This window comes from Lates calcarifer, linkage group LG7_1 (genome assembly GCF_001640805.2).
Source record: "Lates calcarifer isolate ASB-BC8 linkage group LG7_1, TLL_Latcal_v3, whole genome shotgun sequence".
Taxonomy (NCBI): domain Eukaryota; kingdom Metazoa; phylum Chordata; class Actinopteri; family Centropomidae; genus Lates; species Lates calcarifer.
This window is the reverse complement of record NC_066839.1, coordinates 18,652,677-18,680,421: the sequence shown is the minus strand read 5'-3', so window position 1 is coordinate 18,680,421 and position 27,745 is coordinate 18,652,677. Positions and strand designations below refer to the sequence as shown.

Below are 27,745 nucleotides of genomic sequence, written 5' to 3'. Positions count from 1 at the left end.
CGTCGTAGCGTAGACGTTCCACTCTTGCTGTACAACCAAACTGACCAACTCACAGACTCCCATCACAATAATGTACATAGGTTCAAAGTAGAGAGTAATATATGATAAGGAAAATACTGTAGAGAACTACACGGGAAAGAAAACAGATCCTCTTTGACTTTTATTTTCCTTCATTTTGTTTTGAGTGATTTGAGGTTGTATTCACAGACAAAAAGCCATTTTAAACAACTTTCCAGTTTTTTTTTTACCAATTGATTTTAGATTTGTTTGTTTTTTATTGTATGTATGACACGCGTTGTGTGTTTCCCTCTTTTCTTTTTTTTTTCTTCCCCCACTCGGTTTGCATTTGAGTGAGGAAAACTGACGTATGGATCCACACTACTACTGCCCGTACTGTAGAGTGAACACGTGCATTTATCACACATGTATCTACACACACACACACACAGACACAGACACACACACGCACCGAGGTGGTGTTTTTTTTTTTTATGCAGCAAAATGCCTTGTCCTGCTCCTCCTCTGGCTGTCGGAGGCGAAGCAGCTCTGATCATTTAATCGACAGTTAACGTGTGTGTGTTTGTAAAATTCGCTGTGGTACCTGGATGGAAAAAAAAGGTTCTTCCACTGAGAGATCAGCTCGATTTAACCAAAAAAATGGACAAAAAGAGGGAGACTCTGTGACGTTATTTTGTCTTTCTCACAGCCTTTTGCTTATTCTGAAGAATGTGTTCATGATCTGTTCATTGAAAAGCTACATTTGTAAGAGCTCTTGATAAAAATAAAACACTAAAATGAGAATGTAAACACTTAAAAGCTGCGAGAAAGAAAGCCAGCACTTGGGTTTGTGTTTGTCCTGATGAACAGCAGATGAAATGACCTCAGTGCTACCTGTTGTTGTGCGTAAAAATGAGCAGGGCTGGATCTCTTAAACCTCCCTCCAGGCGGGTTGGTTTTCTCTCTCTCTCTCTCTCTCTCTCTCTCTGTCTGTCTGTCTCTGTCTCTCTGTCTCTGTCTCTCTCTCTGGCAGAATGAAAAGGCCTTTGAAAAGAGCATTTTACGGTGTGGCGGCTCCTGGCTGCAGAGCAGGGCATTCACAGCCAAAAAAAACCTGTTACCTCTGTTCATCTCCTTCAGTTTACAGTGAGAAGCGTTTTTACTGGAGGAAACGCTCGTAGGGCGGAGTGTGAGGAAAAACTGTTAATGGAGTGCGTGCATGGAGCTGAGAATGTCCTGACGTGAAACACTGACTGTGGTATTATCTGTAACACTGGCCTGTTTGTTGGTGACAGTGCAGAGGCTCTTTGAGGATCTGGGTCTGAGCTCTTATAGTGAACCTCGAGTTTTTCCGCTTGTCTTGATTGTTAGAAAGGGGAAAAAAAAAAAAAAAAAAAACGTCAGTACTCTGGTGCACATTCCTGCCGATCCTGCCCGGTTGAAACACAACAACACAGCCCATTCCAAGTGTTTTATTTCGTTTTCTATTTTATACGAGGAGAGAGATTTGGAGCGCCAGGGTGCGACTAAGCTGGTTTTATTCCAAACAACCGCCTCCTAGAAACTTTTTAAGCTAGCGACTCTCCTCAGTTCCTGCTGGAGTTTATCTGTAGAATGTATTTGCTGGGTGGGGGTGGGGGTGGGGGAGGGCTGTCTTAGCCAGGTGTTTTTATTATTGGCCAATATTGTACAGAAAAACTGATCCCAGATATCCCAGATTTAAGGATAGGAGAAGAGAAACTCAGGAAATGTCAGAACCAATGAATTCTTTTCATTTAGATGAGAATGAGCGTGTTAGAGGTTTGATGAATGGATGGATGAATGGATGGATGGAGGAGTGAGTGAGTGAGTGAGGGGAATCTGGCTGTAGTGTTCAATAGATGTGACCCGGGTGGAGACAGCAGGAAGAGAGGGTGGTGAGGGACTAGAGGAGAGGAGATGATGAAATGTTTGAGGGGTGAAGGGTGACAGGTGGTTTAATGGCTGAGGTGCCACAGTGGTAACATTTAAAGAGGAAGAAACTCAAAAAAAAAAAAAAAAAAAAAATCAAACGCCTTTGCATTTCAGTGAGGTCTTATCCACAGTACCTTCTATATTATTTTGCTCTTTCATATCATATTACACTTTGTTTTTTTTGTTTTTTTTTCTAGGATTGCTTTGTAATAATTTGTACAGTTTTGCATGTTATAGATGTAATCATTTTTGTTTTCGGTTTGTTGTTTTACTTGGACTTGCTCCTTTTTGAACGGTTTGGGCGTTTTACTGAGGATAACCCACTACAGGTGATGTAGATTCTTTTTTGCACAAAAAAAATATTTAAGGTGTAAGGTCAAAACAAAAAATAATGTATGGAACTGGCTGCCACACTTATGTGGAGAACTCATTATATTAACCTGACTCCGATGTATTTCAATAAAGCGGAGGGCTGTTACAAATACACACCCAGTGTGTTTGTGTGTGGTCATTTCTTCTCTGCCAAAAACATCCTGTCTGTTCTTTAAAAAACTTTATTACAAATGAACAACAAAAGTTCCGTTTTTACATCTATGCACAAGTGTCGCCACTAGAGGAAATGTTGGTCTAACATTTACAATAGCTATACAAGTAAGGACACATTTTAGCAGGATAAACTATTCAGAATTTGACTACTTTAAGGGCAAACTATCTATTCAAACTGGAGAGGTGTGTTCAGACAGAAAGTGGAGCGAAATGTGGACAGAAAGTAACAACAACAACGTGTGTCTGTCTTCAGCTCAGCCTGAACTCAGAACTCTTATTTCCACACAGTCTCTTTCCTCTTTACATTTACAACACAGTCTGATTAAGGACCAGGACACACACAAAGTTTTGGGTGAATTCACTTCTTTCGCTTCTCGTTCTGTCTGAACACAGTCGTAAGGCAGGAGTTTGGATTCAGCTTTTGTCCTGTATTTCAGCCCTTGCATTCAGAACAGCAAATCACAGATTGTTATTGTTGCATTGAAGTATTTCCATATTAAAAACTTTTTTTTAAAATGAGACAAGGCTTTTGTAAAGGTCAGGAGACATGTACACTGTTTGTCCAGACGTCAGAAAATCCATCATTAACTTCTGATCTCCAGTTTTTGGGATCAGCTCGCAGGTCAGGTAAAGCTGAGAGGAAGTTTTAAGGCAAAAATCCACAGTCGTTGGTTCCCTAAACGTCTCACTAACATGTTATCTTTAAGGTGGAGTTTCAAATCAGGTGTGAACAGATTTGCCTTTAAACTGGGGTTTCAGCAGGTTACCAGGATTTTAGATTTAAAACTGGAAATAATTGTGACATCAGAAGCTGAAAACGTGCAAAACAAGTAAAAAGTCAAATCTAAAAAAAGGTGAATGTTTAAAAAAAAATACCCTGCGTCCACCTTCCTCAGTGCTGAAGAGCACAGACCAGAAGAGAAGGCTCGACATGTCTGTCCATCGTCCTTTATATAAACAAGTACAGACAGTCCAGTGCAGTCTGTCACTGATGGTCACAGTTTGTTCTTGTGGCTCAGTAGTTTAGGTCCAACAGACCATCCAGATGTCAACATCAGGACATTTTGTAAACTGGACAAAAATCATTTAGAGCTTCAGTTTTTTTGGATCAGCCGGTGGGTCAGGTAAAGCTGAGAGAAAATTTTAAGGCATCAGTCCACACTCAGTCCTCTCCACCTGGCCTGACGTAGCCCTCGTCCCGCTCACTACAACAGGAGACTGCAGCGTCATAGTTGTGCTGCAGCAGGGGTGGAGACCACAGTGGTTGCTGCTCTTCATTTCTGGATCCTCACATATTGTTCATCTTACTAGAAAAAGACAGAGAGTCATCTCTCCTGCTCTCACCTCCGCCCGTCCAGTCACACCTCCTTCACTGGTGTCCAGGAGAAGCAGGTTTCAGATCAGGCAGTGGCTCCGTCCTCCTCCAGGACTCTGTGAATCCCGTTTCCGGGGACACCGAGGACAGCTTGGGTGGCACTGCTCAGGTCCCTGATGCTGCTGTGCCGCGACTGGCTCTCCAGTCTCTGGGTGGAGCCGTGCCGCGATAGGCTGTCCAGGCGGTTGGTGCTGCAGTGCCTGGACTGCGGTTGGTCGTTGAGGCGGGGCATGCTGCCATAGGGCAGCCGGTCGTCTGCAGCCCGGAAGCTCGAGGCTGTGTATCTGATGGAGAGGAAAGAACATCAGTGTCAGGGGTGGAGTATTCTGTGGAATGAGTTAAAAAGTGTGAGGTGAAGCTGAACCCCCACCTGCCGTCTCTAGAGCGGTGCAGGCTGCCGTGGTAACTGCTCATCTTGGAGCGCGCGCTCCGGACCGAGCCAGCCCGGCTGGTGCTGGCGCTGGGCGGCTCGTCCAGCATGGCCAGGTGGGTGGAGGAGGCGTGGGTGGAGGTCCCCTGGGTGGACGTGCCCCGCGACTTCCTCACGAATGGGCGTGTTGGGGTCCCGCAGCAGCAGCTGGGCGAAGTCGGGCTCCTGGAGCACCTGCCGGCTTTCATTGACCATCCCACTGCAGCAGGGGAAGGAGGGGGGGGTGGAGGCGGAGGCGGAGGAGGAGGAGGAGGAGGAGAAGGGGAGCGGAGGCAGGGAGGGCAGGGAGAGACGCAGGAGGGTGGGGAGGGAGAGGGGGAAGGTAGTGGGGTGGTGGGTGTGGTAGAAGAGGATGGAGGAGTGTGTGGAGCAGGCGGTGGGAGAGGGGGTTAATGCTCTGAGTTTGGAGGTGGAGGGGAGTGAGCGCAGAGAAGGGCCTGTGTTCACACACATCTACACACATCTACACACATCTACACACATCTACACACATCTACACACACACTGGAGCTGCACTGCACTCAGCCTGAGAGAAACCCTTCACACACTGAGCTGCAGAGAACAAACACTGCTCCAGCTCCAACTCCTCATTCTCCCAACTCCTCATTCTACATTAGTAAACTGCCAAGTTTAGTCATTTGTGATTAACTCAGTGTTAATTTGGCCATGTTGTATCAGTGTAGAAAGAGCTCCCTGATAAAGAAGTTTGTCATTGCCATGCAAGTGAGTCTCCTCAGTCTCACAGCCATTTTATAGTTTTCATCCAGTGTTTCTCCTGCTGTTGTGCTGGAAGGGACGACTGCCACCGCAACCTCCCGCCCTCTCAGGAAAAGCAAAGAAAAAAATGTAAAAAAAAAATCATTTACATTTGCGTCTCTCCCCGCCTCCTCTTTGACGTGAGTCCCCGTGGACACAAACAGTGGAGGAGCTGCAGCTGAGACAGGTTGACAGTTAAGAGCAACAAGTGTTCTCTGTAAAATCATAGATGGACAGACGTCGATGCCAAACATCTGAAAGTCTGACCAAATGATCAGGGTTTTTTAACGTGTGCTACCTGCCGACAGGGAGGCGGGTCCTAATCCTCTCCTCTGTATACAGCTGCTGTATACTGAGCCTCATTATCTTCTTCACTGACACAGTCTCCTCTTTACTCCTCATACTGACAGACAGCTCCACCTCAGTCTGAATGGTGACTGACAGTCAGCTGCCCAAAACCAAGCCAGGTGTCCAGTCACTCATTAAAAGGGTTATCTGTGCCACACAGTCCTCTCTATACTGATGTCAATCTACTGAAATTAAAGCTGAGACTGGACACTTTAATTTAAGATATCATTATTTTACTTCAAGTTGAATGAGCTGCAGCTCAGAGCCTGAAGAACAGAAAATGTGGAATTGTCCACATACTTATGGCCTGCACTGTGTGTGTTTGATACAGGTCACAGACACAGACAGAATTCTGTCTTTGCTTCTTTCCAACCCTGTGTCCTAAAAATGATCTATATTCAACTCAAACATTCTGAAGGAGGTGTTTGCTCACAGTGTCTAAATCATGATTCAGCCTTTCTCATGGTTATATTTAGGCACCCTCAGCACTTGCTTAAGGTTAGAGAAAGGCTGATATTTAAAAATTGAAAAAGTCGATTGTGAACTTTATTAACAATTAAACTGTGTCTAACTTTAACCACACAGAGACTCAGGATGTGTCTGTGATGTCCACATCCACCCCAACCACCAGCTGCAGGACGTACAGCACCACAGCATTTCATTCACTTCATCTGAAAGTTAACATCAAGCTGTTAATGACACAAACTAAATATCTGTTGATTTATTGTGTTACTGTAGCGATGAGCTGGTTAGGATATTATCTGAGCTGCAGAGGTGATGTGTTAGACTAAATTATGAGAATAAAAATCCACTTTTTGTCTAATTATCACTACAAAGAGATGAAATGCTTTGAGTTAAAAATACTGGGACAAAGCTTATGTATCACACCTTTAAAAATATTTTACGATAGTTTCTTACTAAAATATTTAGTATCATGTATTTGAACCAGTTCCTATAAGGCTGTGTCAGGCTGTGACTCTGTGGCAACTCGATGGCCAAATGTTTAGGACACATATCATGATTCAACTTCAGGCTGACATGTTATTCCTCCTGACTGCCTCCACTGCTGCTTTCAAATAAATAATCATCATTAAAATAAAACAAAACAGAAACAACGTACTCTTTGCGTCTCTTGCCGTGGAAGAAGCTGGCCCACTCGAAGCAGGTCTTCTTACTGCCCACCCAGAACACAGAGGGGATTCCTACGATCAGCATCATCAGGTACTTGATGAGGAACAAGGCCAGGTCAGGACGGCTGGTGCTCTCCACCTACAGGACACACACACAGGAGAGGTGGTTACTGGTTGTGTTGACTGAGACGGCAGCAAAACAAAAGAGAAAAACATCAGTTTGGGTGAGTCTGGTTGAGGAGGGAGGAAGAGCTGGAGGGAGAGACAGAACGAGACAAAGTTTGCAGCTAATACACCCACATGCAGCCCCAAGGAAGGGGTGTGTGTGTGTGTGTGTGTGTGTGTGTGTGTGTGTGTGTGTGTGTGTGTGTGTGTGTGTGTGTCTTTCACTGGTTGCAGACTATTTCAGATCTCAGATTTTATATTTGCTGATGTCAGAGTAAGAATCTGCAGCTTTATCATCCAACACACAGACAACACACACACACACACATTCCACAGGTGTGTTACCAGCCACAACTACATGCAGAAACACAAACACAAGTGTGGAGGCTGACCTGTGCAGCCACATCCTGTAGTCACGGAGTCCTGTGTGTAAACATCAGCATGTATGAACCAATTAAAAAATGTTCACATCTGCTGACAGTGTGTGTTCATTCACTCAGATCAGCCTCGCTGGAGGCAGAAACACCACAGCAGTCAAAACAGTCATCCAGCTCTGACTGGACTTGTAGCCTTTTTCTTTTCTATTTGCTTGAAAAAAAAATCTCTTTTATCTCTTTCCTCTTCTGTCTTTTCCTATCTCCTCTGTCTCACATGCTCATTCTGTGAAAACAGATGGTGTTATGTCATGACTGATACTGATAAAAAATAATATATATATATATATGTTATATTTGGTACTTTTTGGGAATCTGACATTTAAATATACAAATATTATTTAAGAACAATCATAAATTCTAAAAGATTTTGGATCACTGTAGAAATGAGTTATCTTATTCCCAGCTGAAGTTCAGACTGAGCAGGACGATGCTGCAGAGTCACCACACTGCTGCTCTCTGCCATAGCAACAACATTACAGCTGGCAGGCAGCAAACCACAGACATACTACCTCTACTCTCTCCCCCCTTCTCCTCCTTTCTCTCTCTCTCTCTCTCTCTCTCTCTCACACACACACACACACACACACACAGGTTCACTCATGCAGTCACACACAGATGTAGTCATGATGGCCTCATTATGAGTGGGCCAGGCAGAGAGCCCTGAGGCTCAGTGATCCACAGATACACTCATTATAGCAGAGAGATAAGAGACTGAATGACTACAACCAACATCCTCATTACACAGACTGTATGTCAGCCACCACATCTACACTGTTAAAGCTCCAGTATCAAACTCAGTGACCCAGCATGTAGTTTATGTACAGCAGCTCAATCTAAAATTAGTTGTAAGACTGAAAACAAAGCTTTGGTCTTGTGTTCTTTTGGTCAGTCTCATGAGGTTTGTGTCAATTATCAATCTGTGTGAGTGTGTGTGTGTGTGAGTGTGTGTGTGTGCTGAGGAGAGGAAGAGTCGAGCATCACTCAGGAGCTGTTGAGCAGAGGAGAGCTCTGAGCCTCGGGGAAGGCTTTTAAGATAAATATAGTAAGGCACTTTGAGTCTGAGCTAAATATTGATGCACGTTATGGACTTTGTGTATGTGAATACAAACGTGTGCTTTCAGGAACACAGTAGAGTTGGGGGTGAATCTTTGTGTGATTTTACACCTAGAAGCCTCTCTGCTGTTGTATCATGTCTAACAGCACAGTGCTCAGCTGTACAGAACGTGCAGCTTGTGTTCAGATGTGCTGTGAATATGATGCGGAGCAGCTTGACCCCGATGCCCCTGTCCTCTCCCAGCAGAAACACACACAAGATTACTGCACTGCACTGCTCTCTTATACAATACAGTGTTTACAGGACAGATTAAGAGCTGGGCTCTGCAGCACAATCTCATCTCGGTCCTTTCCACAGCTGGAGCTCTGTATCATTATAACACTCAGGTCATTTCTACAGGTAAAATTAGTTCATCTGTGTCTAGTGATGCAAAGGGATCCAGACTGAGCGATTACAGTCAAAAGAGACGGCAAATCAAGATATTACTGCCACAGAATACTGAGTCCCTGATAAGGCAGGACTTGACAAAACAACACACGCACACACTGCACACCTACAACTCTCTGCTCCACCACAACCAAAATCCACTCTGAACATGGAGCAGTAAGAGCGGATGTGCTAGGGCAGCTGCTCTCCTGGGAGGTGATACCTGGCTGAAAGGAACAGAGAACAACAGAGAGAGAGCTGTTTGAATTATTAACAGCTCTATCAGATGAGCTGCAGTATGTGTACTGATGCTGGAGGCTAACACAGCTTTGTGTAGCGACTCAGCTGCTGAAGACAAGAGAGTGTGTGAGCATGTTGGTCTATGTTTGCCAGTGACTGTGTTTACATGCACACAGTATCTGGTCATATCTGAGACACACAATCTCACAGAGTATGTGCTCTTTGAAACCTCTGTATGGAAACATATCTGGCAGTTCTCAGCTTTCCACAGCTATTAACTCCTGCCCTTCTTCTTGCTTAGTGCAAAAGTCCCAGTTGTGCATTTGATGTGGAAAAACATCTGTGCAACCTGTGTTGACCGTCAATGAATGAATTCATCAGTATCTCAGCTACTATCAGTAGCTGTACGCATATTTGTCTTTCTGAAATTGTAGTTAGCAGAAACCACATTTCCTATAAATCTAATTTACTTTAAAAGAGATTCTTACGTGTCATCAGTTCCTGTGTTTGTTTTAATGAAAGGGGTCAGATATGATTGAAAATTGAACCGTTTTTACTGTTGCCCATTATGTCTTACATCTGTTTTACAAGGCTGTCCTTCAGAGCATCCTGTCCTTTGGCCTGACTTGTATTTGGCTACATGCACAATCAAGATAATTTGCAGCACATGATCAAGATGGCAAGTACAGTCACTGGCTGTGACCAGATGTGGAAGATTGGTCTGAGTGAGGCTGAGCATATCCTCAGTGACCCAACACTCCCTCTACACAACAGGTTCCAGCTAAGCTATCAGGCAAAATAAAGACTCTGCAAAGGAAAATAAGAACAGCCAGGTTCAGCAAGTCTTTTGTTTCTTCTGTAATCAGACTGTAAGCGAGTACAAAACAAAGGATTTGATCATTCTTTGGCCAGGGCCTTGAGCAACAGTAATCCTTGTGCATCACTTAAATGATGAAATATATTTTACTATATTAGTTGTTCTAAAGCTGGTGCAGAGTTGTGTCGCTGGATCATACAGTCACTGTATATGTATTTATCTGGCAGGAGGACTGTATGTTGTATAGTTGTATTTATTCAAATTTTCTTATCTGGGATAATAAACCATTAATGACACCACCAGACAACAGTAAAAAATGCATGCAGACAAGCTTAGCTATTATTAACCTGTAACAATGAAACTAATCAAGATATATTTTTAACTTGGAAGTAAAACATTTTCTGTGTTGTGCTAAAGCAGATTTCATGAAAACTTCAAAGTGGAGGGACTAAATTATATTGAGAATAATGAATTATGTTAAAATACAATGTACTACTCCTTAAATAAACCAGAGTTCAGTATATCACCTGGTAGGGGCAGGGGATGTGGTAGTCTCGACACTTCTCCTGCACCCAGGTCGTCTCCCAGACAGCTCTGTAGCTGTTCTCATACAGGTAGCAGGCCAGAACGGTCAGCAGAGGGACCAGGTAGAGCACGGAGAACACGCCGATACGAATCATGAACTTGACCAGTTTCTCCTGGTTCTCCTTTCTCCAGTGGGATCTCCATGCGGACGCGGTTTAGCGCTGCTATGCCTGCCAGAAGCAACGCCACACCAACCTATGATGACATGAAGGAGGGACAAGGCTAAACATCAGTAATGACCGTTTGTATCGGTTAACTAACACGTTAATCTTCCATTTATTCAGCAAGAGAAATTGTAGGACAAAAAAAAGTTGTGAGTCAACTGTTAAGCTAAGCTAATACTCTTCTCACCACTACGTCCAGCCCTAGCGGGACCAGTAGGAACCAACGCAGTGCCGTCAAGTTGTAGAGTCCCACAAAGCAAACCCCACTGACACTGTCTCCCTCAATCTTGTTCATGGCGAGCAGACTGACAGTGAGGACACCGGGGATGCCCCAAGCACAAGCATGGAAGAGGAGGGCCTTCTTCTCTATAGCCTCACTGCCCCACTTGGGAACAGCAGCCAGGAACCAGGTGATGGTCAGAATGACCCACCAGACGCTGCCAGCCATGGTGAAGAAATATAGCACCATGAACAGAAGAGTGCAGGCCTGGGACGGAGAGAAAATGCAAGATGTAAGATTATGTAGAAAGGCAGTAGAAAACCAGAGAATACAAAGTGAAGAGAAGAGTTTCTGACCTTGTTATGGGAGCCTTGAGTAACTGTTGAAGCCCTGAACCTCCCAGGACTGGCTGCGTTACAGGAAACTTTGTCCTCTAACAGAAACCCCAGGAAGAACACCAGGGACACCATCATATAGCACACAGCATAAAAAATAATCGGGCGCTCCGGATAACGGAACCGTGACACGTCGATGAGAAAGGTCAGGAAGGTGAAAAGGGTGGCAGACAGGCAGACGATGGACACCACCCCAATGAAGTAGCGGGCGAACATCAGCTCCTCCCGCGTGAAGTACATGTTGGGACATGGGGGCGAGCAGTCCCGAACTCCCATGAAAGAGTAGCCGAGTTCCGGGTCGATCTTGAGTTCGCGTGGACACCAGAAGCCGTAGTCTCTCTGGACAGAGATGGGGGATTCGGTCGTGTCTGAGCTGGACAGGAGGTCCACAGGACGGGGGTAGGGCTCGTCACAGTCTGGGAACCTGGGAGGAAAAGAGATGTGATGACCTCTGGGTAATTTCAGCCTTTAACAACAGATTGATTATCCTGCCAGCATCACATCACTGCCAAACACTTTAAAAGCATTCTGTAGCTTGATGAATGTATTTTTCTACCTTCCAGGCAACTGGTGATTACAGCTCAAATTCAACGTGCAGAGACTTGAAACTTGAGACAGATTATCTTTCCTAGTGAGCATTTACTGTTTTTACTGTTCAGAGTTAAATGATCACTGCATTGTCAAGCAGCTGAATTCATCTTTTTAAAGTATGGGGTATTTTTGCCTTTATTGAATTGAGGGCAGGGAGGGGGGAGGTGACATACAACTGTTGCCAGCCAGACTTGAACAAGCAAATGTTGCACTCCTACCATGACGCCTTGAATACAACTATTTAGTGCAAGACTCACCAAACCTTTTTTAACCTCACTTGTCATATTTTGGTAATGTCATTTCTTAGCTGAATTTTTTTAATTGATTTTTTTTTTTTTTTGATATTCATAATTCTTTAACTGAAGAAAAAAAAAACAGTGTTGCTGCTGATGTTTCTGATTTTATGTGTGACTGACTAAATCAATTAACTGCCCTGCAAAAATAGTTTGCTCTCTGGGACAACAAAGTTTCAAATCAAGGTCATTGTTCAGCAGTCAGTTCTTCTACAATCAGCTTCTCACTGGGACAGAGACACAACAATATCGTAAAAGTTAAATGTTGCATTTGATTGATTATGTGGTTCTAACAAGTATGACTCCTTCAGAACGGATTAATGATTTTGATCTTTTGCTCTCCACCACACTTCAACAATAGACTAATCTCTCAAAAATGGTATTCTTCTACGCCTCCTCTGTTCATGAAACTCAATTCTTTTTTTACATGCTTGCTGTTCTAGTGCAGTATTATTACTCATCAAACAAAAGGAAAATCTGCTTAAATCACTAATACAGCAGGGGTTGTTATGGCCAAAATAAATCCAGGGGTAAAGAATTATTATTGTTTTAACAACCTGTTACAGTCCATCTCCTCTGGCCAGCTGACGCCAAACATGTCCATTAGTTTGTAGCAGTCACTCTTGGCCTGCAGACAGAGGCGGCGACAGGGCAGAGTCATTCGCCCATACTCTGTACACACTGGAGCGTAGAGTGCGCAAAGGAACATCCTGAGCTCTGGAGAGCACTGCAGGTTTACCATGGGATGGAACGGCTGAAACAGACAGACACACAGAGACAGACTTTTAGTATAAATACATGAAACACCAGCGCTAAATAATGCATCTCTTTTATTTGAAACAGTTTTGGAAGTTAACGCCACACTCCCAAGGCAGAGTGACACTCCAGCACGACATAATGCGAGCCAAAGAGGAGCACAAAGAGATCAGTGGAGCATGTCGTCTGACAGTTTCTGGAGATGAGTCCATAAAAACAACTCTGGCCCCTTTCCTAATAATCCCCTCCACCCCAATCATTTCTGATCCCCCTTCCATCTCCTCTTCCTTCCCTCCAACCTCCACACAGGAAGGAGCACTACAAGCTGGCCAACCCCCACACAATACATACACACATAGACACACACACACACAGGGCTGCTTCTGCTGCTGACAGGGTCTTTGTGTTACTGGGAGGACCACGCTGTGACTGACTGACACACTGTAGTAACGTGCATACACTCACTCACACACACATATAAGCCTAAGTACCAACAGAAGTATATTATTTACATGCTAACACACCCACGCACCAACACAATAATGGTCTCACACATATAAACTGAGCCGAGAGGCGGTGTGAGAGCAGGAAGCATCTATGGGGAACGTTGTTAATATGCAAATAGCGAGGGAGAGTGGGAATGTGTGTGTGTGTGTGTGTGGTGTGTGTGTGTGTGTGTATGTGTGTGTGTGTGTGTGTGTGTATGTGTGTGTGTGTGTGTGTGTGTGTGTATGTGTGTGTGAATGAGTGGGAAAGCATATATACAAATCCATGTATCCAGGAGTGTATGCTTACATGTCTCTGTGTGCATGAATTTGCATACACCTCTGTGTTGGTGTTGTGTGTATTACAGAAAGGCCTCCTGCCACACCCGAGTCAGTCAGACAAACGCTACCCACCCTCCCCCCAAATTTAAAGACAGAGGTCTGTATGACAGACAGGGACAGGGAGGGGGAGGGGAGGTGAAGGGAGGGGAGGGGTGAGGAGAGGACAGGCAGGGGGCAATTTGTTTCTGTATCTGTTAGAGGGGTGGGTATTAAGGAGGACAAGTCAGCGTGGTTTAAACATGTTAAACATTTACCTCTGCTTCTTCAGTGTAAATTAAATGGAGAGATGTTCACTGTTCTCTGATGTCAGTTAAACAAATTATGTTGGGAATGTCTTTAAAGTTTGGCCAAACGGGAAAGAATGTAGCTCTCTGCATATTTGTCATAACACTTTAAGAGAGATCTTGTTGAACTAATGAGGCCATTCTACCACAATGAAAAGCTGCTACACTGAGTCAAAGGAGGAGCAGCTGGGCTACACACTGTAGTTTATACAAAGCTCAGCTCAGTTTACACAGATCAATGAGTCTTTGTTCTTTTCCAGATGTAAGCATAAAAAATACAGCATCTGAGTCACACACCAAGAAATACTGGATTTTTTTAAATGAAAATAAGTGGCTGCTTTTGTAAAACTGGCCATTTAGATAAAAACCAGTGAGACGCAATTCATTCCTTTAATCCTACATTTAATAACCAGAAGTGCATAGCCTGAAAAAATGAATAAATGTCTGCATGCTGTTTTAGGAACATTTTCTTGCTCAGAATGCAGAAATAAATCATTTTAGGGAACCAGTGACAGAGGATTTTGCTCTGATCTCAATTTTTTGCTACACAGACTTCAATCAGAACAGACTGCTGCAGTGAGTCCCCACCATATGTCTACAACATCGGTACATATCCTTTTCCTGACAGCATGTTTGCCTGCCACCCACATGTGATGTCTTTATGTAAAAAGGATTATGATGGGTGTTAGGCTTGGCCCTCAAAGCACAAAGCAACCACATCCACGCAGCTTTTGTCATCGCCTTGTTCATATCACTTTTCTGGCAAGAAGACGTTCAGCTGCTGTGGAAGACATAGAAAGTGATTGTGAGGCAGACAGGAGGTGCTCAGACTGGTTAATCACTTCCACTCTGAGGGATCAGGGACTGGTGGGTGTTGACAAGGATTCATGATCACACATAGAATCCATAACACAAGTCTTAACTCAGCAGAGTAATCATATCCACTCTAAAATGCAGAGGATCAATTTTGGTGTCTTATATGCCTGTCAAATGGAGTCATCACATTTCATTGGGCACCACTGTACGATGGCACAACGACACAGGCGCCTGTCCTCAGAATTATCTCTGAAGCATAAAAACAACTGTTATGAAAATGATCTACCTTGAAATGGGTCTATTACTGCAGATGGACACCATTAATCACATTCTACATTTCATGTCTTCCAGTAGTAAAAGCAGCCTGCCCTGTAACAAACAGAATCTAACCTTTGAGTCCTACACTAAAGTGTACTGGCTATTACTGGCTGTCAGATTTATCCCAAAAAAGAAAAATAAGCTACATTAGCATTTTTTTAAAAAATATATAGAGACTGCAGACCAGTGTCACACAACTGTTTACCTCTGTAGCTGGCATCACTGCGTACTTTCAGGACTGCAATTAACAAGTCAGTTTTGAATTGATTAATTTTAAATTAATTTTTAGGTCTAAAAAAATTATGAGATGGCTATTTTACAAAGCCCAAGATGACATATTCAAATGTCTTGTTATGTCTGACTGACAGTTCAAAACGCAAAGACGTTCAGTTTGATATCATATAAAATTAAGAAAACTAGCAAATATTCACATTTGAGAGGATGGAGACAGAATTTTGGTATTTTTGCTTAATGATTAATCAATTCTTATTTTTCAAAATCCTATTAATCTCCTGTCAATCAACTATTTAGAAAATAATCCATATAATACTCCATCAATGTTATAAAAGAATAGTTGACAAAACCTATATGAACCTCATGAAAGCTTTAACTGTAGAGTTACTGTAGCAGTAGCAGTTTTGACATGTGGCCACAGCAGTTTATATAAATAAAAGCAGGCATGCATAGTGAAATACTAGGAAACCTCCTGGTAGCACAGGCAGAGAGCCACCGAAGACCAAGAACACAGCACCTGAGTGCCTACAGTAACCCACACTTCATCAAAACAAACAGACATCATAGACTGACAGAGCTGTGGTTGGTGGGATCCTGTGAGTTCACAGACACAATGTCACACCTTTGTACATAAAATAATATTACATTACAGCTGCAGTCAGGCACAACAAGGTCAAAGAAACAGAGAGGAAACTGGAGTATGTTGTTTGACAGTCTCTGGAGAAGTCACATACAAAAGCACAAAATCCTGAAGTTCACTCCACCCTGCCAGAGCTGAGAGAAAGGTGCAGCTGTACTGATCCTCCTCCCTGTGACTCCCTTTGCGTTTTGCTGCCAGTGTGCATTCATGTGACATCTATTACTTCATCAGTAGTACCCTGTCAGCTTGGGTTAACCACCCAAACATGATCTAATGCAGCTAAAGCGAGCTTGCATGCTCTTCTACTCTGTTTTGATTCCCGCAGGCTACAGATATGCTCCATAGAACACAATGTACTACACTGCACTGGACTACAAACTGAGATACCATGGGAAACGGTTGAATAAATATATAGGCTACAAGAAGTGATTCTCTACTAGCTCAGATTCTCTTCATATTCATCCCTCCCTCCCTATCCCTATTCATCTTGCTTCCCATTTTTCTATTTTTATACTCCATCATCCTTCCTTCTACCCCTCTTACCCCTCCTCCATCTCTTCAGTATCTCCATTCAGCCATTTTATGACAGTCAACCCATCATGTGAGCCAGTGAGGGCAGGACTGAACTGGTAGTGGATGGGACATATGGCTAGTCACTGCTTTACTCACACAGTCAGCAGCCCAAACAATTTCAAACACCAACATCTTGAGGCCCTGCAGAGGCTCTACACTCTCCACAGGGACTCCATGTTAATGGCCACACTGGAAACAGCTGGTGAACCACTGGTCCGATGAATGGCCAGGGGTTTGTCATGGCGCTTTCCACCCCTGAGCCAGCCATGTAAGGAGAATCAAGCGTGTAATACACAACTCTGTCGAATGGTGCGGGCCTGGGGGGTGGTATGCTAATGTAATTTCAGCTTCGATCCCACTGCTACAGTCATTACGTATTCATGGGAGTTTGTTAGGGGATTTTTGATCTCTGAAAATGTGGAATAATATGCCACTCTGGAAATAGCAGGTTCGCGCACAGTCAGGCATGGCAGTTAGAGAGGCAGTGGATTCTGGGACTGCAAAATAAGGCCAACAAACATTCCACATAGGGGGGTAAATGTAGCTGTAAATGCTGGTTTGTTTTGCAGTTTTAAAAAATATATTGACAAATTTGAACAAAAGTGTTCTCCAAAATAGATAAGTTCTGAAAGATTAAATATCTAAAATACTCAAAACCCAATATCTGAATAACTGACACAGTACACAAGTACAAAATATGAGAAATGTGGAAGATAAAACCAACAACAAAGCCAAAGTCAGACCCCAGACTCTCCTGAACAAGAGCAAACCCTTCAACCAGAGGCACCGCATTCCACTATCATGTCACTGCAACAAAAATAAATCCTGAATAAAACAGACATACAAGCATGATTGACACTCAGATCCAGAGGATTTAGTGAGACCTCAAAACAAGAAACTTTAAGTCAGTCAAATTTAAGTCAGTAAAAGATCCACAATGTTGAAAACTTGATATTCCTATTCTAAAATTTCTAAGTAGACATTTTGCCTTATCACATTAGGAAAAGCATGTGTTACATGTGACATTAACAATGGCTCTGTGCAAGCGTCCCAGTAAGTCATAACAGTGAGCCAGCATATACAATACCAGGACCCTGACACTAAAGCAGCTAAATGGCATTCAGCCATTATTAGCTATTCACTGTCAGTGAAAGAGGCCTTTTGATGATGCTTAGCTTATTGGGTGTCAAAGATACAATGTTGTAGGGTATGGTACTATGTTGCTATCCCCAGGTTTGTTAACTGTAGTTGTGCTTCCACCTTGTTGCATTTCCTGCCAATGCAAATCATCTGTGACTAAATGGCAAACACCAGAGGTGCTCGAAAAATGGTCTGAATTTGATGTGTAGAGTAAATACTGAATTTTTTTACAAACTGAAATGAGAAAAAAAGAAGGGAAAATTATTTTAAGTGATAATTAACATGCAGTTATCATGTGGCAAACATACATTTGTTTACACAGCATGTGATTTTACATATTTCTGTTTTCTGTTCATCTTTGGAAGAACTAGATAACAGCCATGACCTTAGTTTCACCTCCATGCAGTTCTGAGATTAACCAACATGTTTTGAATCAAATCAAGAGTCGTGATATTAATTATTAATACGGCCTAGTCCAATGAAGTGCATCCAAGTGTGGCTGTATGTACCTTCCTAATGCTGAAGTAATTAGTTTTTAATACAGGCTCTGGGTCAGCTGCTAAGATGCTGTGACTGATGAATCGCTGACAAAGAAGCCCACCATGGCCAACTGGTCTGTTCTAAATACCTCACAGTCACTTCTCTTCCCATCATCCCCCTTCCTCCCTCAGCCCTTTTCCCTCCTACATTTTATCTCCCTCTCTCTCCCCTTTATCCTCTGCTGCCATTCCAATTCCCAAAATTTCCAAGCTCAGCGTCATGGCGACGAGTGATGCATCACCAGGGAAGAGGAGGAGGAGGAGGAGGAAGAGGGAGGAGAGCAGGGTTCGAGGAGGTCAGGGTGCGGGGCGGAGGAGACCACCTCCCGGGAGGCAAGAAAGCCTCTGCTCCCTTTGTTAACAGCACAATTGGGACTGTTTCCTGGGCAACGGGTGAGTCCTGCGTAGGGGGAGGGGGAGGACAAAAGAGATGGGTGAGGGGGGGCTGAGAGGGTAGAGGGTAGAGGAGAGACGGAGAGAGAGAGAGAAGGGAGGGATGGGTCGACCGAGTCAGCCGTGTCATTCACCGCTAAGAAAGTGTTTGAAAACCTTACGTTCTGACAGTGTGTTAATGTCTTTGCGCGCGCACACACACACACACACACACACAGAGGTTGTTGTGGACCAGCGACTTGCTCTCTGGATGTGCTGCTCATTCACTCCACAGCCAATAAACACGGTGTTGGACATTAAATAAAACAAGAGGCTCTTTTAAAGCCTGGGTCACGCTGGGTAGGATTTATCAGACCATGTTGTGTCTGCCTGTGTGTGAGTGAGTGTGTGCTTAGCGGGGATACATCTTTACTAGCCAACACAATAAGCATGTTAAATTGTGTACTTTTTAGTTCATTGTAGCATGTTTTAACAGACTTGCAGCCATCACACAGCTTTGTCAGCATTTTACAGAAACTCATACACACACATATACACACACACACACACACACACACACACACACACACACACACACACCTCACCTCTCCTTTACAAATCTATTCACACAGCATGGGTGGAGTATCTAGGTTATTCTAAACAGCAGCTGTAACATGACACAGTTTATCTGGACGTGTTGTAAACCTGAGACAAGAGGCTGATTTAACGACCTGAAAAGAGGAGGAAATGAGTGGAAGTGGGACTGAGCAGGTTAAAAACAGACCAGTGATTAGTCTTTGTGATCGCTGCACACCCTTCATACAAAACAATGCGTGACAAATATCACGAGAAGCTGAAATCAAGATCACTGAGAAATGACAAAGTAAGACCTCTCACTGAATTCCCCTCAGGAAAACAATCATGTGACTTTTTTTTTTATCTTGCAGCCATTAAAAGTCATTTGCTGGCTTGGCTTTGACTTCATGTACAGAAACCCTTTTATCAATCTAATTCAATCAACATCTTCAGTCGGCCCTGACCCTAGCTTGCCCCTTGTGGCCTTCGAAGAAATGCTCAAGCAATCCTTCTTCTCGTTACAGTTACCATGACAGTCACACAACTCAAACCTTTCTGAAAACCACCTCCATCACCCAGTCTTTCCTCCTCCTGACAGTATAATCATAAATACGCTATCGTGTATCAAATGAGAAAAATTAGGCAGTTTTCATTTTGACATGTGCAATGTTTTGGCTACTGCATGATATTTATAATGGTATATCTTGGTCCCAGGCTAAGGAAACTTCTTCTGCTGCCTCTGCTAACTGTCCAATAAAGTACACAGCTGCAATACACATTTTCCACACTATAATAAAATATTGTTTTTGCTGTACTGATTCTTTCAAAATCTTTGGATATCATTTAGTTCTTTGCAGCAGAATATGTACATCCAATAAATCTATATTGATTGGTGTGGTTTGCATTTCTCATACACCAAAAGGTAATCTGTAACTACACAAAGAGCCAACCTCAGATGAAAAATGCTCACATCACTAGACAGTAGTTTTAGAAATATTATCATAGCCAACATGAGAGGACTCATCAACTATCTTCATTACAGACAGACCTGACCTAATATACTGTATATCATCACTGTATTGTGATCCTAATGCCATCTGTTTTGGATGCCAAGGACAGTTCACACCAGTTGAATTGATTCACTGTGAGGAACCCACGCTGCTTTACATCCATTCGGTAGCTACATTGTGCATCTATCTCTAAAGAGGGGGATTTCAGCCCTTTTCTTTTTTTTCTTTTTGTAATGCCAGTCAAATCCGCCACGCTCCCACTTATCTTATGAGAGTGGCACAGTATCATTGTGGCACAGAAATAGCCTATTCCCAGCCCCGAGGCCGCTGTCCCACTTGAGCTGCGAGGTCATTCGGCGGTCAGCGATGACTGACTGAGCGAGGATGATCGCCGAAACAGAAAATCCTGTTTTAGAAAATCACCTTGTTTGTGGTGTCTCCATGTTCAGACAGCCATAGAAAATGTATTAGTGAAATAGAATAAGAAAATCTGAGACAAACCGCTTTTACCCCTGTGTAAATTCAGTCAATTAGTGTGGTTTGCAGCACATTTCTCATTCACCAGTTATCTGTTACTGAATTAAAGGCCAACCTTAGAAAAAAAAGTGTGTAATTAGTGATCACTAGACAGTAGTTTTAGAAATTTTAATCACAAAAGACAAAGAAAATATTTACGTTTCTAATGATATAATGACAGAATGAATTTGTAGGGGTCGGGCGATAATTTTCCGACCAGCCAGCGTCTGCCAGTGTAACAACTGCTGATTGACGATATTTTTGCACATGTGCGTGAAACGCTTCTCTTCGATTAAATTTGCCTTAACCTTATCTTCTGTCATCTGCAGTCTTAATGTGAATATCTACAAACATTACAGCCTACCGGCCACTCCTCTTCAATCAGACATAATGGATCATAGTGTCACTGTAAAGACACTATCTGAGTCTGATGCCGTCAGGGCATCAGGGCGCTGCTGCTTGCAGCTTCTAAATGAATAAACGGGTGGGGATAACTTATGCCAGTAAATTACCAGGGTTTGGTCTAGAGCTCAAATTTGATTTATGAATTGATGTTGTTTTTCAGCACCAATAAATCAGAAAGCAACTGATAAAGAGAGCAGGAGAGAGAGCAGGGGTTGAGCAAGCTATAGAGTGACTGTAGAGAGGGAGCAGGGTTAGCAAGAACAAAGCCGTGAATCAGAAATAAAACCTAAAAGTTGCAGCTCACCAACATCCTGAACACAGCAAAGTAGAGAAAAATAAGAAAATATAGACAGGGTAGGGCCTCTATAGATACACACACTGCTACATACATGTGCACATTCTAGTGGGTCATACATGATGATTGAGAGGGATTACATTAGCATGATTAGCATACATTATTTAAGACAATCCTGCACAGTATACCTTGAAATTAGGAAAATAAAGTGACAAAAATCACCCCCGAAAAAGCAACCACAAATGGACTTACTGATAGTCCATATATTCGTCTAATCACCCAATCCTGATATAATGTGCCCACTCTCCCTAAAGACAAAAACCTTGAAAAGACCTTGAAAAGCAAGACACGAAAAAAGAAATCCAGAAAGACACCACTTCAGGGGGGTTTAGACAAAAACAGCAAGATCGGCAGGCGTTGGTTCTCGTCCAACTCCCAGTTTCTCCATGGTGCAAGGCATTCATCATCATTATCATGGCTGTTCAGCGGAGCTAATTCCCTTTAAAATCAACTGTCAATTCTCATTTGGCTGCCCTCAACATCTTATAGGCTTTGAATTCTCCCATGAACTGGATCTAGGGCAAGTTATCTGGAAAACAAGAGCCAAACAGAGGCGTAGTCTCTCTCGCGTTATTTGGAACCTATTTGGTTGGTCCGTGTGTTTTTCCAATGAGCATTTCTGAGCACTAAAAGAGACTTAATTGTGGATCCATGACCAATCAAAGTGAACACCGTCTAAACCAGAAGTGCTTTTCTCTGTTCACTGAAACGCACACACTGATGAGGCGTAAAAAGCTAACCTGGCCTAAAACAACACAGCACTGGGTTAATAACATCTTGACAATGACAAAATTCTTCTATCAAACCCACATACACCTACCTAATCACATCAAAATTCAACTAGTGTTTTCCCGAAAGCCTTTACCAAATATCATACTATGAAGATGTTGAACAGACATGGCAGAGTGAGTAAACCCATGGAGATGAGAGAGAATATTTCGACAATGACAAGAAAGGACACAGTGTGAGTATGAGCAGGCAGTCAAAGGCGGAGAGAGGTGGGGGTGTCCGCATCTTTTTCAAATGCGAGTGCAGCTATGGTGTGGTGCGATTTGATGTGATGCTGCATGCTCCCACAGCCGGGCAGGGCATGTTCAGAGGTTACATAACCCTGGATTTTCGTGCCACACAGCTCCTCCCACCCTCCATCTCTCTCTCGGTTTCTCACTCAATGTGTGCTCAATGCTGAGTACTGCAAAGTAGAGAAGGCACAGATGGTCGGCAGGGCTCCGCACATCGACATCATCGCTGTGCCAGGCAGGGCGGGGCGCGGTCAAAGGGTAAAAGTGATAAGAGGGAATGGGAGCCAATGGGAGCATGATGCTGAGAATGGATAAAGTGCAACAAATATAGATGGATGAACTGATGTATACACAGACGGGCAGCCAGTTTATCCAACAGAGCATCAAATCTAATGTTTTGGTAGAGTTTGGCCGGTAATTGCTCGATAGATTGAGCTTCCACAGAGATCAGCCTACACAGAGGATGGGATTAACTTAACGAGGCGATGCATCTGCTTCGTGATTGTGTTTAAATGCCTAACTCGACATTTCAAAGAGGATAACCCAGCCACAACAGTCAGATGCTGTGGCTGGTAATCTATAGATTATTTAAAAGGTAGAAACAATAAAACATGAACTCAACAGTGGACTCTGAGCTGTAATCCATCATCTGAACCAAACTGAGACAAAGTTTGATGTCTTCACCTTCCAGATTTCCCTTTCAAAAGCCTGTTATGTAAAACGGGTTTCCTGCACAACAACTGATGTGAAGAGTCACTACATGTCGTGGTAAATCGCTCTGCCTGTCAACACGGCAGACGCGCGGCCAGGAACCGTTTTAGGACAACACGCCCTGTTAAATCAGTGGAGTTTAATAATGCACTGTTCTCGTGGCCCGCAGGGACAAATATTAAAGCTTAATTTTCTGCTTAATGTTTTGGTAATACACTCCCAGTCCCTGGAGCTAGAGGAGCCAAATTAAAGTAGGCTAGCACTTTGATATTACCGACTCTCAGCACATACTCAGTTAGCCATGGTGATAGCTATCTAGGCTACTGATGTCCATGGGGCAGGCAGTGCCCCATGGACTTATTCAACATGTGAGGAAGACTAATTATTTCACAGACCCCCTGTCCTGACCTGTGGAATATATACAGTACAGTATGTAGATGGAAATGTTGTATGTTGGGCCTCACTGTAAATGTGTGCGTCTGTTGATGTCAGTGTTAATTCTGTACAGCCAGAACAACTTCAGCCGCAACAAAGAGAAGAAGCGAAGGGACCAGGGAAAAGTGCACAGTAAAGGTCAGACACAGGAGACAGTAGGAGTGAGAGTGAGAGGGAACAAAAAGAGAAGACAAATTGGTCAAAAAAAAAAAAGAGTAATACGCTATTTTAAAGGAAGATTCCAGTTAATCTGAACCTGGTGTATAAACCATTAATGGTGCTATGGGTGATGCAAATTTTGTATTAGCTACCTCTGTTGTAGAGACTGGGGGAAACAAAGACTTGCATAGAACAAGGTGCGTGAGCCTCCCCCAGTCCTGCAGCTTTCAAATAAACATGGTTTTTACATGAGTAATTTCAAACACTTGTCTCATGTCTGACTGAGAGAAATCACACAGACTAACAGTCTGGAATGGCCATTTTTAACTACAGGGATCTACAACTGCAAACTCTGGAGACAGGCTGACAGCTGTGAATACATTTTGAATGACTTTGTAAGACAACAGTGATATGAAAATTTTACTGAAATCTTCTAGGCTTTTTACGATTTATGACCAAACATAAAATTATGTCTCTCAACATATGATTTACTGTAGTTAAAATAAATTTGTTCTTTTAATCCATAGGTTTAATTAAGTCCATCATTTTAAGCAGTAGTAGGCTAAAAATCAATATACAGCAGATATCTGTACTTTAATTTGTTCAGTTCAAGGTTCATAATTTGGTATTTTTGCTTGAGAAATGACTGAAACCATTTATGCAATCAGAACAGTCCCTAATTAATTTTCTGTCTAATAACAAACACATTAACTGACCAATTGTTTCAGCTCTAAAAAGGCTCAGGAGTGGTCAGCAACAGGGAGAAAGTGGAGAGCAAACTGAGAGAACAAAGCCATGAGAAAAAAAATCACAGTGTAAAAAATATACATTATTTTACATATAATTTGTTATTCGATTTTTGGACAAATTGAATAACTGCAACAAAACTGCCTTTTAAACAACATATTATAATTTTGGAAGACTTGGGGAGCATGAGGGCTAAAAAAATTCATACTGCATAATTTTGTCAGGGTTAGGCAATTTTTGATATGGAATTTTTTTAATTTCATTTTTGCTGAAAAAAATATAAAAATTATGATGATTTTTGTTGGGGTAAATTAATTGTTCAGCACTAGTGGGCAATAATATGAAAAGTGCTCAGAGCAGAAAGGAACAGGCTATATGATGAATTACATCGCTCATTCAACAATTACTTGATATGGATCATCACCCATTTGTGTCCCCAATCCATAGCCTAAAGAAAATCAATTAACAAAATGAATAGTAGAAGTGGTGATAAATAATAAATAAAAATAGGTTGAAATCAATATTTTTTAGACCTTTTTTCTTTTATCAGATACAGTTAGTGATCTCCTCGTCCTCTGATAAAAGGTTTATCTGTAACCATGACTAGGTCAAAAGCTTTGCTATGATATTTTATATTTCATATTGCATTTTCTGAATTTGAAATCAAACTGCTTTTCTTTTATGGTACATTGGTATCTTAAGAGTCACAATGTGTCTGCTGAATAGGTGTGGTGGATCACAAAGCTGCTAGTGCACTTAAACAATTTCATAAACCCACTGTGGTCTAATCATGTTTCAAAAGGTTTTCCCTCCCTAACAGGAAGGAAAACATAGATTAGATATCTTCAAATATCTGTACAACCCCTCAAAATCTGACAAACAGGATGCTTTCACATGTCAGTAGCGTACTATACCTCCATGGCGAGAGCGGCGGTTTGCTGGTCATAATGGTTCAGTATGTTTGGCATGAAGGTGGAGTTGTAGGGCAGCCCCTGACACATGCGCAGGGTGATCGGCTCACAGGTAAACAGACTGTGGCTCCCCGCAGCCGCATCCATGGGAATGGCAACACACACCGTCAGCATGGACACTGACAACACCCACAGGAGATCCATGACTGGTCCGTACAGGAGGAGAGAGAAAAGACCCAGGTGACAGGCTGGTTAGGATGTAGCGCTGAGCGCTGTTAGCATCTGGCTCATTCACCAGGAAGGGGAAATCGTAAGGCTTAAGAACCGTCTAGTAGTCTCTTCCTCCTCGTCAGATCACAGAGAAACAGTCTGGGTTTGGCAGCACAATCCAACATGGCCATGGCTGAAGCTGGCTGCATCCATCACTGTGGCAATTCCTGGCAGGAGTGTGTCACAAGACCTCCATCACCTGAGAGATGCTGTGGTCCATTAAGATGCTGCACTATGACCAAACGGCTTACACTCCTCCCTCTCCTGCCTCGAGGGACAGCGATGAGAAATACTGAGGACAACCACAGACGGAGATGATGTCCAGTCTGCAATCTGAAAAAATAAAACCACAAAATGTCAATTTGTTTTTTTCAAATCCCATAAGATCAACATTAGCAGGTTACACTATATCTATAGTGTATATTTTTTAAAGGCAAACTAGAAATGACCTTAATCTTAAACGGAAAATTTGACTAATTACAGACAGCATGGGGAAAACACACAAAAGACTTTCAAGAGGGTTGGTAATTGCTTTTTAGGTCACTAACTGTGGTGGTGGGTTATGTGGATGAATTATAACATTAGCAGCATTTATTAACAACAATACATCATGGTCAGAACTAAAAAAAACAAAAAAACAGCAAAACCAACCACGTACTGTGGACAGATCCAAGTCATTACTATATCTAAACATATTTACGGCTTTTTGAGGTAGTTTGTTGATGCGACTTGTTTATGTTATTATCTCTGCTATTAGTGTAATTTGCAGATTAACTGCAGTTCAGAAAGAGTTTAGCCTGTTTTTAATTTAGCCATTTTTCATAACAGACACTGCTGCATTTACATGCCAGTACACACCCATACCAACCCAATACCTTTCCATTCACTGACATGCAAAATATAAATACATATGACTTCCTTGTACACCTGTGTCTACTTAACATAAATGTCAGTCAAGCCCAGCTGTATTTTTTAGGTTATTTATTGTTAATGCGATATTTGTGCGTCTGTTAGCCTACCTGTGCGTCACTGTTAACGGGCTCCTCCTATAGCTCCTAGCCGGGTATTCACAAATTAATTGCTGCCCGTAAAGGAGAGTGTATCTAACTAACGTTACCGGGGGGCTCGTTTGTTTGTCTCTGTCCACTGTTAACTGACTGAGCAGAAATACTGTGGCATTAAACCGATAGAAATGGCAAGTAACGCACCGTAGACAAAAGATGACGGTTACTTCATCCTAACTGAGAGTAACCGTTGTATATGTAACGTAGCCTGCTCTTTACCGGTGTTGCATCTCACCGCACCGAGCCGGGCGGCCAACGGGGGGTGGTTGTTCTCGAGAAACGCGTCATTCACCAATGTATACTAAACTGGTTAAATTAACGGCAACTTTACCTGACTGTTGTGCCGAAAATTCACGTGTTGCAACGGGGTCTCCGCAGGTCCTCTTCTTGGTAACAATGAGTGAATGTCCCTCTGCCAGCACCCTCTTCTCCTCTCCTCCTACCCTCCTCCTTCTCTGCCCCCGCCCCCCCCTCTCGAGCGTCAACTCGCGACATTTTAAAAATGTCTTCCAATCAAAGCTGTAAAATTAAAAGCCTCTTCAACAAACCCTATGATTAAATCTCTGGTTAAAATATACAGAAAGACAAAAAACATCAAACTTTATCAAGTAAAACATTAGAATAGCATTATTCACACTATTAAACACACTGTAGGTAAATTAAACATATAGTGAGGTAATGAAGCAGTGATATTTTATTTTTCTACCCTTCTCACAGAAATTGAGTTGTTAAGGTGTCAAGTTTTATTTATATTAATTTATTAACAGTTAATTAACCATTTTAATTGTATGACTAGATTTCCTACTGCAATTAAATACAATTTGGAAGTAGGCTACTTATGTTATTTTATAAATCTACTCTACTGAACTTCACATCACTTTCACTCCTCTACTTATTATTTACATACTGTATATTTACTAGTTTATGTATAGATAGATATTATATAGCTTAAACTAGCTAGCAGTATAAAATGTTAACATTTACTTCACACCACCCAGCAGCCGTTTCTTCTACAAAACCAATATATTTACTTCAGTACATTTTGCAGATACTTGTAGTGGAATATTTTTGTGTTGTTTAACTGGTACGCTTATTCTGAAAACTATTTATAAGTATGAAATAAAGTAGCTGAGCTTAAATTCG

The 27,745-nt window shown here is 42.5% G+C and overlaps 1 protein-coding gene across 1 annotated transcript; it reads right to left on the bottom strand.

Moving 5' to 3' along the window:
• Nucleotides 1–1,368: 1,368 nt before the first annotated feature.
• On the bottom strand, nt 1,369–27,065 carry fzd3a (frizzled class receptor 3a). Its single transcript, XM_018694712.2, is given in 11 exon segments — nt 1,369–4,155; nt 4,242–4,417; nt 4,419–4,500; nt 6,526–6,674; nt 10,202–10,384; nt 10,386–10,454; nt 10,611–10,910; nt 11,000–11,462; nt 12,480–12,676; nt 25,272–25,871; nt 26,934–27,065. Coding segments are annotated over 10 exon segments (2,079 nt in total). The 5' UTR covers nt 25,473–25,871; nt 26,934–27,065; the 3' UTR covers nt 1,369–3,896.
• Between the last annotated feature and the right edge of the window lie 680 nt (nt 27,066–27,745).